Source organism: Gossypium arboreum, chromosome 1, assembly GCF_025698485.1.
Source record: "Gossypium arboreum isolate Shixiya-1 chromosome 1, ASM2569848v2, whole genome shotgun sequence".
Taxonomy (NCBI): Eukaryota; Viridiplantae; Streptophyta; class Magnoliopsida; order Malvales; family Malvaceae; genus Gossypium; species Gossypium arboreum.
This window is the reverse complement of record NC_069070.1, coordinates 39,835,793-39,852,870: the sequence shown is the minus strand read 5'-3', so window position 1 is coordinate 39,852,870 and position 17,078 is coordinate 39,835,793. Positions and strand designations below refer to the sequence as shown.

The window sequence follows — 17,078 nt, the reverse complement described above, 5'->3', positions numbered from 1 at the left end:
TCTCTATATCAGCTTATTTATCTATCAAAATTTCACATATTATAAAGAGACGATTGTTATACACCTATAAAAACATGTTGTTATAGAGAGGCAATTATTATAAACCTACTATAGAATTTATATTGTAAATTTTCATCAAATAAAGAAAGTGGGAATTAAGTTAAAGAAAGAAACAAAGTGAAAATTAAATAAACAAAATTACCAGATGTAAATCATGTGTATGCAATATTGCTATTATTTTACATGATTTCACATGATGAATTATGAAGTCCATAAAACAAAGTTCAATTAATTTGTATGAGTTATCTACCCTTAAAAAGAGAGTATAACTTATCAAATTAAATTAATTAAATTATCATGAGTTGTTAATTTTAAGTAATTAGTTTATAAATTTATTATGTTCCAAATTCATAGTAAAATATTTAATTAGGGAACTTAATAGTTTATTGAATTAGTATCTTTAATTTCACTAGATTATTTTCATTTAATAAAATATGATTAATAGATTTTTCATGTGAAATTTAAATTTTTATTGAAATAATATTTTAATTAAGACCATTTTTATTTAATAAATTATATATAATATGTTTGTTTATATGAAATAATTATAATTTTACTTAAAATTTTAAACTATGTTTTGTTATAGAGAACTAATTCAATAAAGAATGTATTTTATAAGAATAGTTGTTGTTGTTATAAATGAAAAGTTGTTATAGAAGATTAAAATAAAATATAAAAAGTCAATTCTACTATAAAGTTGAATGTAATAGAGAAAATTGTTTTAGTGGGTAACCATTATAAAGAGGTTTTTCTGTATTATAAAAACATTATTATTCACTTTTTTTATTGTAAATTGAGTTGAAGTTTATAAAAAGATCTTATTTGAGCACTTTTGTAAAAATTAATCATTATATAATTATTTTAAAAATAAACTTATTTATGGATAAGGCTAGACTAAATTGAGACTCAATTTTAAAAGCATTTAAGTTTAAAACTTGAGTTTAGCTTAACAACCTATTTTATTATTAAAGATGATAAAATATATAATTTTAGATTAATATCTATATATTTTTATAATTAAATTTAAATAAAAATTTTAAAAATATTTATTTTAAATTTAGGTGGATTTGAGGATAATAATTCTAATTTCTAAGATTTCGTGTGTAATAAAAATATTTTCCTCAATTCAATTTTTTAAAAATCGTGTTTGTGTAATAATTATAATTAAAATTATTAATAAATGAGTTGATTTGGTTATTGAATTTTGTTCCACGTAGATGTGGTTTTTGCTAAAATATAGAAATAAAATTTTATTTTTTGAAAAAAAGACAGAGAAATAGAATATGGGATGCAGCAGCATCAAGTTTGAAGGAACAATTACAAAAGGCAGCCATTTTACCATCTATCTAACAGTCAGCTCTCAAAGTCCAAAGTGAAAAGGTCTTTAAATTGAAGTCTAAACTGGAAGCTCTTCCTTCATCTCTTTCTATAATTTTCCATAACTTTCCTTTCAAGATTCAGTTTCCCTTCTTTTCTGATTCTCTCGCTTTCTCTTTTCTGATTCTCTCGCTTTCTTCCTTCCTTCCTTTTTGTCAAGAAAAACAAAAGATAGTGTTTCTTTTGCTAATAGTAGTTCAGATAGATATGTGTATTTTCTTTTTCTAAAACCCTCCACTTTTTTAACAAATCCCCTCTATCGAATTCCCACCCATGTCTTCCACTTCTTTATCCGACGCCACAACTACGTCGGCGTCTGATCCTCACGCGCCCCTCCTCCGCATGCGCCAGTCTGATGCCTCCGCGGCTCGCTCTTCCGCGCTGGCTCTTTTGTTGGGGCGGGTCACCGGACGCCGTGGCGCGTCCATGCTTGTGAGGGAGACCGCGGCACGCGAGTTGGAGGAGCGCCGGGCGGACTGGGGGTACTCGAAGCCTGTGGTGGCCTTGGATATTCTGTGGAACACGGCGTTCGTGGTGGTGTCGGTGGTGATGTTGATCTGTACGGTGAATGAGAAGCCTAACACTCCTGTTAGAGTGTGGATATGTGGGTATGCTTTGCAGTGCTCGGTGCATGTTGTCTTGGTGTGGTTAGAATACAAGAGAAGGAACGCTAGAAGAGCATCTGGTAGGCGTGAGGAGAGAGGAGAAGATGTTACTGATAGTGAAGATGATGAAGATTCGAATCAATCAAGGTCTGTTGTTATACTATCCTTTGACTTCAATTTTGATTTGGCTCTTATTCTTTTAAGTACAAGGATTCTTTTCTTTGGTGTTCAATTTGATCTTTTGAGATGTTAATAATGAGGATGAATTATTTTTATGCTTTTTAAGTTAGAATATTGGAGAAAGCATTGTTTGCTTATTCGTGCTAAATTGGATGAGGGTTTTAGTTCAATTGGGGTTTTAGATGAATTAGATAAGGGTTTGAGTATGATCTTTATAGTTATTCTCATGGAATTGAGAGGCTTTCTTTGTATGATCTTTATAGTTATTCTCATGGAATTGAGAGGCTTTCTTTTGGTGTTATCATTTGTTCTAGTATGCCACTTTTTTTTTTTTTTTTTGTTCGCGGGAAGATAGTTGGTTTCAAGGTGTGTGGAACCTTTTAAACTCCTGGAATATTTCTGAGTGGGGCAAATTGGTCCACTTTGGGTATTTGAATACTAGAACCAGAACCATGGCTTCTGAAAAGTAAGTGCTGATAACTATTGAAAAGACTAAGCATTGATCTTTACATAATGGTAGAATAACTAGTATTGAAGTAAGGAGCCTTTTCCCCCTTTATGCAAGATGGAGAATTGAGAAAATGGTGTGCGGTTTTCGTCTGGGTTAACTATTGAATGGTGGAATGTGATTTTTGAGGCAGGTATCAATGCCCTAAATGTAGAACTCCCATTCAAGTTTATGATAGAAAATTATTCTTCTCTGAAAAGTGAAACTGAATGTCTGTCTTTGTTTCAACTAAACTACACTGAAGAAGCTGCTTAACGAAGACCATCACCATGATTTGAGTCTAGCTGGATAAATTCCGAGGAATTTCCAGCTGAAGATACCCTAATTAATTTTTTACCATGACGGTATAAAAAGATGTGTGCGCCAAGTCCAGATTGTTGGAATACAAATTGCTAAAATATACCTAGTTTTATTATTTTCTTTCTCTCTCTTCTTTCGGTAATTTTACAAACTGAGTTGATGTTAACTGTCATTCCAACTGATGTACTAACAACATAGAGTAGTATTGATATTTATTTTGATAATGTAAAATTGTTGCCATATTGTCATTTGAGTGAATTTTTTCTTGTATTTCCCAATCCCCTCTAGATTTTGCATTTATTTTCTGTTTTAGTGACTATGATGTAAGATAGTGGAATTAGTATTCTCATACTGGTTTAATGGTGAATGCCAGTGTAACTAAACGATGTGAATCAGTGAATACCCTGGCATCATTTATCTGGTGGATAGTGGGCTTCTATTGGGTAATTTCTGGTGGCAATATCCTTCTACAACAGGCTCCACGCTTGTACTGGTATGCCAAGTCTGTTATTTGACAAGCAACTTATTTGTCAGTTTTGACATATATTCATTATCATTTCAGCCCAATGGAGACAAGAAATTTATGCAGGAGTTTTCTGCCTTCATTTCTTGAGCTATTTAAAAATTGCACTGGAGTTATTAAGTATCTCACTCTTATATGATTTACTTTCAATATTGTCTCCATAATTAGAATATATTTCCCTGTTTCTCAATCCTTGCCATAAATGAATCAAAAGAGAATTGGTAGAAAGGCTTTAGCTGTTAGTTTACCATTCCATATTTTCAGATATAGTTTCTACGATTTAGCTTGTCTTTTATTGTTTGAGGCATCTATTGTACTATGGTGTAATTGAGAATGACTTCAGGATCTCTATCTCCGATATCTGCAGGTTGGCTGTGGTTTTTCTGGCATTTGATGTGTTCTTTGCAATCTTTTGTGTTGTTTTGGCATGTTTGATTGGGATTGCTTTATGTTGCTGCTTGCCATGCATCATTGCAGTTCTTTATGCTGTTGCAGGCCAGGTATGAATAAATCACTTACTAGTTATACTGACTGAGAAATTTTAAACAAATAGGTCATAGTGTAATGGCTTCTTCTTTATTTGTGCTATTGATTAGGAAGGTGCATCTGAAGCAGATCTTAGCATTCTTCCAAAATACAGATTTCAGTTTATAAACATTGGTGAGAAGCCTAGCGTGGGGGCAGGAAAAATGGTTCCCATAGAAACAAGCAGTGGATATTTGGCAAATGAGCGCATACTCCTACCTGAGGATGCAGTAAGTTACGGCATTATCATGGAACTACTATTTTTGTTTGCAATGATGTTGATCCATCACATTATTGTTGTCCTATTCCCTCCCTGTCTTGCACGTTTGTTCTTTTAAGGCTATTCCACGGCAAACAATCATGCTCCTGTAGTAATGTGATGAGTTATCACATCTTGTTTTCTTTTGTCAAAAAGGAAACAAAAAAATGACTCTCAACATCCAACTGAATTGGATTTTTACCACTTACTTATTGTTGAGATCAGTAGAGGTGGCCATTGTTTGGGTGGTCTGACCACCTGGAAAATAGAGAGAGGAGGTTGAGGGTGCCGGAGGGAAGAGGATAAAACAGCAGAGTAAGGATAAGGTGTAGTGAAGAGAGGTTGCTTGGGTAGCTTCTTAGGTTCCTTGTTTTGGGGGTTGCAGCCCCAGTTGGTCCCTTATGTGCCATTTGGGTTGACTTGACAGGCAGAGTAGGGATCTCGTAGGCAGGCACATGCCCTTCTTTTGGATTTCCTTGGCGCTGCTGATGTTTGTCAATACATATTTGAAAGAATGCAACTCCTTTGATCGATTACTTTACTATCAATGTCCTTTTTTTTTTGTTTTTGGTCGTCATTGTAGGAATGCTGTATATGTCTATGCTCGTATGAAGATGGGGTGGACCTCCATGCTCTCCCTTGCAACCACCATTTTCATTCAACATGCATTGTGAAATGGCTGAAGATGAATGCAACATGCCCCCTTTGCAAGTACAATATTTTGAAGGGAACTGAACAAGTATGATGGTAAAAAAACTCGGATCCCCCAAATGTCAGACCCAATTCAAATGCTTATACTTTCTGCATATGTACAGTAGAAACCAAATCAAGAAGAGCAATAACACTGTTTGAATATCTTAGCCTTTTTCTTTTCATTTTAAATTTTAATTGGCCTTTTGGAGTTTGATTTTTCTTTGGTCCTTCCTAAATCTTTAGTTGTTCAACATTCTCTACAGTCAAGAATGGAATGATTTTCATTCTTCAAATGTTCTGTTGTACTTTGCGTCATTATTGTAGAATGGAATATTATTTGGCTTAATCAGTTTCTGGCAATTTTATCATTTAATTTAATATTAGAAAATAAAAATGAACACTTCTTAAAATTCAAGCCTTTTAAAATGTTAAAATTATAGTATTTGTGACTATTTTGTTTTGATAAATGATTTTCTAATTAAAAATAGACGTGGAATTTTCTGAGGTAAAAATAATTATTAAAAGTAATATTAAAATAAATCATACAAAAATAAAAATATAATTATATTTGTAAAAAATATATAAATATATTTAATAATATAAAATATAAAAAGTATATTTTGAAAATTTGAAAACAAGTTTCACTTTTACATATTCAATCAAGCTCTTAAATTAAAAAAAGTTAAATAATTATAGATAAGGTCTTGGTTTAATTGCTCAATTTATGAATGTTTAGATTCGAGATTTACTATGCATAATTATATATATATATATATATATATATGTAAGTCTTTAAATCCCGTCACATGTGTGAGTTTTAGTCTAGTTATCTCATCACGTGTGTGAGCTTTAGTCTAGTAGTTCAATTTGTGACTTGAATTTGTATTTATATTTTGTTTGGGCTGTACTTGTTACACTTTAAAAAAAAGTTGAATAATTTAAACAATAAAATAATATTTTATTTAAAAGCTTAAATAATTTAACTTTTAATTTTATAATTATTTAGTACATAAGTAATAAAATTTTTTAACTCCACAAACCAGTTTGAGATTTCGCTACATATTTATTCATTCAACAGTCTTGTTTCCAATCCAATTCTATTATTACCTTTGACAATGTATATTTGATTGCATGTTAATGAAACTTATTTTCTTAAAGTAAATTTAAAAATAAAATGTACTTTTACTAATTTTAATGATATTTTATGTTATTTAAGAAATAAACTTAGGGTGAGTTTAGATGGGCGGTGCGTTTAGCTGCAGTTAGTGTAAAATCAGCGGTGGCGGTGATATTAGATACTGTAGCGATACTATAGCGTGAGACAAAAAATAAGTTAAACGCACCGCACCGCAGTCAATCGCCCATCCAAACGAAGCCTTAATAAGTTTAACTTTTTAAATTAAAAAGACATCAAATAAAATGAATATGATCTACTAAAAGACACCTAACTATAAAAGTATCACGGTGATTCCTTTATTATATATTGGATTTACATTTTGATTCCTTTTTTGAAAAAATAACTAAATTGGTTCATATAAATCCTTAAAATGCAATAAATTTATTACGATCTTTCATCCTCAAATGGACGAGTAGTCTAAAAGAGTCATTCAGGTAAATCCTTGTGAAATCCATAAATTGTATAATCTTGAACTTGAATTGAACATGTGTATAAAATGTAGATTCTAGAAGGTTAGCTTTAGAATCTTTTATCGAGTTCGAGGTTAGTTGGAAGATATATTTTCCATTGGTTCAATTCACTTATAATAATAGCTATCCATTCAGTATTCGGATGGCACCTTATGAAGCTTTCAAGGATGAAGCCTAAATTTTATTTAGGAGGGCAAAATAAAATTGTAATTTTTATGATAGTAAAAATGTAATTTCACCATTTTAATAGTCTATATTTTTATAATTTGTGAATGATTAAATCAAATTTTTATCATTGTTAGGTGGCCAAAGTGCAATTTTAACTTTACTAATTTAAAATTTTAAAAATTTTAAAGGGCCTAAATGGAAAATTTTCCATTTTAGGGGTCGGGGCCCCTAGCAGTGTAACAACTAGTTTTCCAATGGTATCAGAAATGATAGTTTCGAAACCTTGATTTTCGATAATTGAGTCAGTAAATATTATTTTATAATATTTACGAGTTTATTAGAGTTATATTAAGTTTTGATCTAGTAATTCTAGTGAAGGGTTAGAAATAAAGGTATAAGATTAAATCGTAAAAATCCTAAAACTTAATAGTTATTAATTTTTATTAACAAAAAGGCTTTATGTAACACCCCAAACCTGGCCCAGACGTTATGGCCGAATCTGGCGACGTCACATTGAAGTGTTTTTCGCAAAATATGATATTGTTGAAAAACCCATTCTATATTTAACCTTTTTGTGTTCTTAACGAAATTTATAGAAATCCATTGTTAAAATTCAATTCATTTAGCAAATTGTTAATCAAATTGTTATTAACTTGAAAACGTTCTTTCTTGAGGAAGCTCATTAAACATGTTGCATAAACGTGGTGTTTTAAAAGAAAACATTTATCTTTTGAAAACTCGCGTCCTACTGCTAGCAAAGAAAAATCAAGATTAAAACCCAGATTAACGATAAAAAATTTAAGAGGCTTTATTACATAAAAATACCCAAATTAAAATACGTATAAATTAAAATCCAATAAGGAAGTCCATGCAGTTGTGTGGCCACCTTTGAGTCCCTTGCAGCACCGACCCATATAAGACAGGGGATAACCTGCGCGGATAAGCAGAAGGGTGAGTTTACGAAAACTCAGTGTGTAATCCCTTTTATAAACGAACAGTAAATCATGCAGTAGGCAAATACCGTCTGGGCCTAAGCTCGTATCAGTAACAATTTAGTTTCAGTTAGGGCCTTAGCCCATTACAGTATCAGCATTAGTGTGGGCTTTAGTCCAATTCAATAGCGGCCACAGTACAGATATGTAATCAGAAATCCTACCCATCCATCCTCTACACACCACTCCGTCCAGCCCTACACACCACTCCGTCCAACCCTACACACCATGTGGGGATAAAATCAACCTACTCATTCCTAAACTCCAGAAATAGCACAGGTTGCGGAACTAAACAGTAGTTGCAGCAGAGCTGCTAGTATAGTACACTTCCTCCAATCATAATAACCCATCCCCATGCAACATATCATAATATCATGCATGTATGCAACATATATAAAATGGCATGCTCAATACAGTCATATATCTCATAAGGGCATAATAGTTATTTTACCTCATAGGGGCATAACAATCATTTATCAATTTTAGGGCCTAGGCATGCTTACCGACCCAACAATAGGTCCATAGTCGTCTTGGGTGACCCGTGCAACCTTAACAGTCAAACAGTGAAAATGGGCCCAAGGTCCATACTGTGGGCCCATGTGGGCTCACACACCCGTGTGGCCCACATGGCCCAGAAATGGCCTTGGCCGTGTGAGCTACACAACCTGGCCAAATATTCTCCATACTTCCGTGTGGTTTACTTGTGTGGGGCCCACAGGCTCATTTCCCAATCATGGCCCAAATCGGCCTTAGACCATGAAACCGCTCATGACCGGCCTTAACGATCTTACGCCTACGTTTAGGCATTCGGATTACCACAAGAGCGAGCGCGTGCTTGTGTAGTGTCGACGATCACCTATTTCGACTTTTACTGATTTATGGCAGTGTGGTTACACATCTGTTTGCGAAGAGTGCTAGAAGTCCACGAGCACCAAAACTTACATTTATTCAAGGCATTCAATTAGCCGTTTGGCAATAGGGTAAATCACCCTCCTTTTTAATACTTAACCCAAAATATTAGATACTTGCCTTGATTGAAGAATGAGTGTGGTTTAGCTCGCTAAACTGCTGACGAAGGTTGATACCACCCTTCTTGTCGAATAGCTGCATTACCAGCGAAATCCATTAATGATGATTACAAAAACACAAGGCTTGAATCCACATATACTGGCTTTATTGAAAACACAAAACTAGAGATAGGGGAAAGTAAGGCAATCGGTGAACACCCTATAACACAAGCCATGCACCAAAGATTAACACGTGATAAATAAAAGCCAAGTTACCTGTAATCGAGTGTAGAGAGATATTTGATCGCTTCAATAACCCTTGTAAACTCCTTCACTCCTCGAGAAGTTCTAAAAATCAAAAGGAGCACTAACAATAATAGAGAGGAGGTAAGAATCAGTAATAAGAGAAGAAAATAGGAGAAAAGTTGAAAGGGCAGATGCAAAACAGGGACTTGTCATATGATATTTGACCAACGCATGCCTGTTGGAGGAAAGAGGAAGAATGGAGGAAGGAAATCGACAGGGAAGTAAACAAGATAGCCCAAAACCAAAAATAAGAGAGAAGGGGAAAGAAGCAATATTCGGCAACACAATAGACCAGAATAGTGGAGGAAAAAGAGCAAGACTTGAAGAAAATGCAACACGAAATAACCCCTACAATATTCGGCCAAGGTATGGGGAAGTAGAGAAGAGAAGAGAATCGGTTAGACCCAGGAGCAAAAAGTCGAACAATTTGAGAGAGGATAAGGGAGGAATCTGTAAGGGGAAAAAAAACCCAAAATGCCAACCCGAAAGCACAAATGAAAACATAACAAAAACTCCCTAGGCACCACTCGGTTTCCAAAGAAAAGAAGCAACCAAAGGAAGTGCCAAAACTTACCAAAACCTATTTCAATGAGTGCCTAGAATCCCTAATTGGCACAACACTCCCTCTCTTCTCAACTCCCCATGATCACCTCCCCAAAATCCTCCACAAATCTCTCCACCGAGCACTACTCTATCCAATCCCACTATTTTCTCCTCAATTTCGGCTATACACTTCCCACTCAAACACAAGTCCAAGTCCATCCAAACACCTCAGTTTTGGTCAACCTAGGACACTTCCATGGCACTTGTAGCAAAATAAAATACTCCTTTTACATCGTCAAGCCTCGAACCTTAAACCCCAAGGAACACTCCATACGCCACTTACCCCTAGACCAACAGCCCATTTTTGTCATGTTTTATCCACATTTATTTAAGAAGTCTATTGACCAGAGACAGGGTTTATTCAAGTAAAAACAAAATTTTGTACAAGCCAAGGCTTGAACTCAGGAGTTGTTCAATACTTCTCAGGACACTTAACCACTAAAGCAAGCATGCATTTATGCAATACAACATACAAAAATAATTATTAAATATTTGGGGCGTCACATTTTAAAAAATTTTCAAGGTTTTAAATGGCAATTAAGCCATTTTTATTTAAAGGTGGACGGTTAATGTGTATTTGTTATAATTTATGTGTTATTTTAAAGTTATAATAATAAGTAAAACATGAAGAAAACAACAATCTTCTTTATTTCTTTTTCTTTCACCTGTTCCACCATTGTTGAAAACTTTGAAGTTTCGGCCAAGCTTCTCCTCTTGCAAGTAAGCTAATTCTAAGTTCAGTTTTCGTAATTTTATGTTTTTGAGATCGTTGTAGCTTAATTTAGCTAGCCCAAGGACTATTTCGTAAGACTGTTAAAGTTTTTAAAAGTTACCATTAGTGATTTTTGGAAGTTCTTGATGTTTATTGATATATTTAAAAGCTTGGTTGTTAAATAGAACTAATTCATAAAGTGGTTATTGTTAGTTTTGAGTTTAGGGACTAAAATGAAAATATGTTAATAATAGTATGGAATTTCTAAAATTTTAAATACTTGAGAGTTGTTTAAGGATGTATAAGTAAGTGGATTTAGAATTGCGGGTTTAATTGTGAAAGTTATAAAGGTTTTAGCTTTAGGGACTAAATTAATGGGTCATATGCATATATTTTTATATGTTAAGGTATTTGAAATTGATATTTTGAGCTTAATTATTATTTAGATCAAAATTTGGAATAATTGGTTAAAAATGAGGAAAAGGAAAAATTGTATAATAGTTCCTACGACTCAACTTGATAACTGATCATACTAGGTAAGTTCATAGGATATAGAATTATGCTTATATGTATTGATTGTGAAAGTATATATATTTGTATGCATTGTTAGATTGAAATTTTGAAATGTTATAAATTAATATTAAGGTGATAAATGATCTAATTAAAAGATCTTTATACTTGTGAAACACGATTCATGTGGTTATTTAATGAATATGATTTACTTGTGAAATGTGTTTTGGATAAACATGGAAGTGCTCCTGTTTTGTAAATGTTCAGAATTCTGTACAAATGCCCATTTGAACATAGTAAACGATTAGGATATGATTGGTATGTCAATAGGGTTAGTTGCATGCTTATACTATTTGCACTAAGGTGCCCCTGTATGCACATTTGTGCCCTTGTTCAGCACTACGGTGCTTTTTGAGATATTTACATGAGTATCCGAGTTATTTTTGCTATAGTTCATCGGGTTATTCAAATATGTGAATAAATGAAATAATGAGGTTTTGTGATCGAAATAACTTGAATGTCATTGTTGATATTGAAATATTCAATGAATTTGTATACGATGAACTCACTTGTTTATTTTTGAATTATTATGTTAGGTTATAGTATCATGTTATTTAATTATTGCATATATATGATTTAAGGTAAGTTATAAGTAAATTTAATCTCGTGAACTTATTAAGCTATTAAAAGCTTACTTTGTTTCATTTTCTGTTTTCTGTAGTGACATTTTGCGAAACAAATCTGTCGGATCAACTCTAATGCTCACACTACCAAGCTTCAGTCTTTGTAGATTTTGAAATCATTTTTATTTCGGTTATGTGGCATGTATATAGGTTATTTTGGATCATGTGTTTGAGTTTTAAAGGTTGATGTTGTAATGTGATGATAATGGTATATATATGTAATGGGAACCTTAAAAGTTTATGTGATATGCTAGTGGTATGAATGGTATATATATTTTTGTGTGTATGTGTGTGTAGTTGATGTATTCTGGGTGTTGAATCAAGATTGAGAATGATTTTAGGTAATGCTTGAATGTAATGTTGTGACATATGTGCCAAAAAGGTAGTTGAATGATTAAGACCCTAATGGTCAGTGTTTGATTGTGATTTGATAAAATTAGGCAAAATGGACTTTGATGGTAGGTAAATAATATTATAGGTTTATGTTGTTAACATGGTGAATGGTTGTTACTTAAATAACTTGGATGTGATGGTGCCAAAATGACATATTGGTTAGGCACAAATACGATGTTTTTGTGATATGTTTTGGTTATGATTTGTAAGTGTTGAACAAGATTTTAAGCTAATATGGTATGTATTTATATGTGGTTGTGATATCATGAATAGAAGATTTGAGCTATGCACATTTTAGGTAAGTTTTGGGTTACACAGTTTACCACATGACCGTGTGTTACACGTGGATGGTGGACACAATCGTGTGCCACTAGATTTTTTATGGCAATTAGGTTACACGGTCGTAGTTAGTTACATGTCCCAGCCACATGACCGTGTGACATTGTTGAAATTTTACACTTTGACCCATACGACCTCAGTGAGTTACACGGCAGTGTGAGTCAAGGCCACACGGTCTCAACCTATTATACGATCTAGTTACACAATCGTGTGATAACTCTAAATTATGTAGATTTGTAGAACACCTTTTTACTTAGAATTTATGCAAATCCTGAGTATTTTGATAACTATTTATGTGTTTTTAGTACATATTGAGAATTTTGTCAAGCAATATTATAATTTTTGAGTAATTTGGTGCTAAATTCACATAATTCTACTCTAGGTTGCTACATTTTGAAAGTTTCATAATTTATGCTATAATTGCTGCAGCTTGGTACATTAATTTGTCGATGTTAGTATGGGTGACACATGCACATGAGCTGAATATCAATCAGCATGGGACAACGAGCTAAAACATTAGACTCAATAAAATTATTTAAACCCAACTTGGAAGTGGGTTGGTGAAAAGAATAAGTCTGCCTTCTACACTGGAGCCCAAACCCTCCATTAAGGGGGAAAAAGCCCAAATTCAGAAATGACTTGGTAGAGCAGCTCAATCAACTTTGGAATAATTATTTGAGGGTCCTTACATGTGTAAAAAAATCATAAATCAGCCCCAGTCAAACCCTATAGTTTCTGTCCAACCCATGCCACAAATCAAGCAAAAATCAAGCTTTAATCATGAAAAAATCAACCCCTCTCAACATGAAATATGGTCGGCCATGCGTGGGAGATTTCTTAGGGATGTTCATGCTATTTTAGCAAACTCTCAAGCCTTCCCTTATGTATAAATACCACCCTCATTCACTTTTCAACTCATCCCATAATCCATCATCTCATCGATCATTCATTTTCTTCTCTCCCACACTTAGCCTTTCATCTCATCCTCACTTTGAGAGTTCCCTTAGCAAGTAGTTCTTGACAGAAAAGATCCCTTGGTAGGCCACCTTGAGGAGTAATTTGCTTTTGAGCAATGATAGAAATTGGAGGAAGTTACCACGGATAGTTATCAAGAAATCACAGAATTCATCTCAAAGTTTCTTCTTCCTTTCTCTTTTAATTGTTCTTAGTATGGTTGAAAATTATTAGATTGCTTTTTCAAATGATAATAACTTAAATTGTTTCAGCTAGAATGGTTGCAATGCCTTGATTTGATTCTTTCAATTCATGTTTATATTGTTCTGTGCCTCAATTGTTTATGCTTCCAGTTAAAATCATTCTTGTTGTTCATGCATTAAGATATGTTTGACTGCATTTGAATTAAATTCTTAATCCGGCCTAGATGGTGGTTAACGGACGTAACAATTGGAAGATGCATACTTAGTTCATATCCAGTTAAGAATAAATAAAAGGCTCATACTATTTCCGAAAGAAGACTATTACCTTGCACACCTTTAGATTTATGTAATTAAATTGTTTCAAACCTGACTTATCCCTGTTACTTTGTATAAATTCTAAGAAATCCTTAATTAAACAGTGACATAGAAATATGCACACTTTTCCGAGTGACAAATCTAATATCTCGAAAGAGCTATGATTTAGATTCCAAGTTCATAAATGATCGAGTTGCCATGAAATTTTTTGGAACTTTTGTTAGGCTTGATGATGAATGAATTGATTTAAGAGTTGTAATTGTTCTAGCTTATTCATGTTATTATTGTTAAAACTTGTGAATTGCTGCTAAACAATTTCATTGCATATTAGTTGTTAATTTAATTTAAACATCCATCACTCTCAGTTATTTTTTTTAATAACCAACTTGTTAAATATTAATTTCACAATTGCTGATTATCAATACAGTCCCTGTGGAAACAATACTCTTTTTACTCACTTATTACATGATAATGATTGTGTAAACTTGCACATTCCGTCGTGAATCAAGTTTTGTGGCACCATTGCCGTGGACTATTAATTTAATCATTATTTGTGAAATTATTTCTTACAATTTGGTTTACTGATAAAGGAATCATGTGGATAAATGCGAAAGCGGGTCGTAAAGCTTGTTCAAGTCATGAATTTGACTTGGCTGTAGACGTTTAGAAAGAAACATGGATTTTGAAATAACCTGAAACACAAACAAATCCAAGCCAGATAAAAAAATTGAAGAAAAACAATTTAAATAAATAAACTAAGATAAGTAAAATAAAATAATAGAATAATAAATAAGGAAATAAAGAAGATAGACAGAAAACATAGAACGTGATATGTAAAACTCCTAAGAAGCCTTAGAAATACGAATAATCCACAATCCTTTTCAAGCGGCTCTAATTTCCCCTCCATGATAGAAACCTTGGCAAGAAAAATTTTGAAAATGATCCCCACAATCCAAAAAGATTGTTAAAACTCTTCTAAAAGAAACTCAAGAATAATTCTTGAAAAAAAAACTCAAAGAGAGTTTGAATAATAATCAATTGAATGAATTTTGTACAATGCAAAATGCCTTTATATAAGCTAACTAAATAAATACTAGAACTCTAATTAACCTAAACAAGAAGTAGTTTTAAACTAAACTTCCTTGTTGACATAAAACTCCTAAATAACTTAAAATACTTAATAATTATAAAAATTGGAATAATAAAATAATAAAATAACAAGAGCTGATAAATACAATATTTGGCTCATATATAATAAAAATTAAGTCTAAAACTCGAGCCCAATATGATTTAAACTCTAATTAAAAGCCCAAAACTTGTAATTCCTGTGCAGGAATTCTACTCGCATAATCTTCACTAAAATGATCATAACTTGAGATCCTAAACTCAAAATCGAGTGATTCAAAGTGCGTTTCGAAGCTAAGAGATAGATATTTGAACGCCATGAGACATCTCAACCCAAAAATGTCTAGATCTCATCCAAAAAGTTATTGCAATTCTGCTAATTTCTTAAACTTAAAGATTGACAGCTTCGGTGAATGGAATTTAAGAAATTTCACCCTATCCGTGCATGTATCATTCTCCCATTCCTCAAAAAGATTCATCCTCAAATCTTGTCTTTGATCGAATATTGGTTTGATTTGCTTGGCCTTTGACATTGTTGTTGGGCCTTGAGGTAGTGTGAGCCCATCACATCCATGAGTTTGAAATTAAGCCTTAAGACTCGCATCATTCCCCCTTTGTCACGAAGATTCATCCCTGAATCTTTAGATGCGCAAAAAGAAAAAAGGATTAGAATAAATAACAATAAAATGAAAAAAAAAGCTTACCTAAACTTTCTTGTGTGCCAAAACTATCTCCGGGATCAAAGACATTATTTTGATCCTTCAAATCAGCTTCAATCATGTATGTCTCCTTTAAAAACAATGTATCAACACTAAACAAAGAAGTGTTAGGTACATGAGTCTTCAAGTAAAAAATAACCTGTAACTTTCTTTGAATATGCATGGTCATCCATAAGAATTTCCAACGATGAGTCAAGAATTTCACATAATTATAAAAATCAAGAAGTTTAATATTATTGTGTAAAAATTTATCATTAAAGGTCAAGATAGAAAATTTTATTGCAAGAGAAAATCTATAAAATGCTTTAAAAACCTATTTAATGCAAAAAAAAAAAAAACTACTATTTTTAACATTTGCAACTTCAGATAAACCCATAAAATCAGTTGAACTGTCAGATAAAGGTTTAATGAAATTTGACCAATGAGAAAATATGTTGTAAGGAAATCAATTTCTATTGTTTCCTTACCTTTCTTACCTTGTAGCACTTGTAGAGAATTATCAACATTCAACTTACCTCTTTCCCACAGGTAAAATTGTCTATCAATGGTAGAGTAATGTAATTGGAAGTCCATCAATGGATCATTGAAATCTTGTAACAAAGAAACACCACTAAAAAAATTCGAGTTACGGTTAGCTAAAACATAATCATTCCTCACTTTTGCATGAATATTTTCTTGTTTCTCATTTTCTCTTCCCACTTGAGAACTCTCCAATTTTACCTCATATGTATTTTCGCTTAACAAAAATGGACCATAAAGTAGACTTTTATCACTTAAAGTCTCTTTTCTCTCTGTCTATTGAATTTTTTCTTTCCTTTTAACCCCTTCACATAATTTCATCATTTTCAATGGGTCCTTATACACATCTTTGGGCGCCAAAGGGGCTAAAATGTATTGTTTTTTCTTTTAAGCACAAAGGAGTAACAGTTCAATTTTCCATGGTGTACCACATCACGATCATATTGCCTTGGTCTTCTAAGAAGCAAATGGGCGACATGCATGGGAACTACATTATACCAAACCTTGTCAGAATAATTCTCCATTTTGAATGCAATTAAGGACTATTTAATTACCTTAATTTTCAAATCTTTGTTAAGCCATTGTAAGTGATATCACTTAAGATGGCCTTGGGAAGGTAAAGATAAAGTGTCCACTAAAAAAATGCTCACCATGTTGGCACAACTACCACTATCAGCAATAAGAGAACACAACTTTCTTTGAATCAAACACCTTGATTGGAAGATGTTAGACCTTTGCACTTCGTCAAAATCATCTCTTACTTGAATGCTAAGGGATTGTCACACTATAAAACAATTGGACTCGATCAAATAATTCCCATCAGTAAGAGGTTCCAAAAGCTCTTGTATATTAT

The 17,078-nt window shown here is 32.9% G+C and overlaps 1 protein-coding gene across 2 annotated transcripts; it reads left to right on the top strand.

Annotated features, from left to right (window-relative positions):
* Positions 1–1,325: 1,325 nt before the first annotated feature.
* Positions 1,326–5,376, top strand: LOC108473400 (E3 ubiquitin protein ligase RIE1-like). 2 transcript variants are annotated; one of them, XM_017774936.2, is made up of 5 exons: positions 1,326–2,189; positions 3,404–3,523; positions 3,921–4,053; positions 4,150–4,308; positions 4,921–5,376. In XM_017774936.2, exons 1-5 carry the CDS (start codon positions 1,711–1,713, stop codon positions 5,080–5,082), a joined length of 1,053 nt encoding a protein of 350 aa, XP_017630425.1. In that variant the 5' UTR covers positions 1,326–1,710; the 3' UTR covers positions 5,083–5,376. The 2 variants fall into 2 exon arrangements, with proteins under 2 accessions (XP_017630425.1, XP_052884435.1); XM_053028475.1 differs by lacking the exon at positions 3,404–3,523 and having other exon boundaries at positions 1,346–2,189.
* Positions 5,377–17,078: the final 11,702 nt, after the last annotated feature.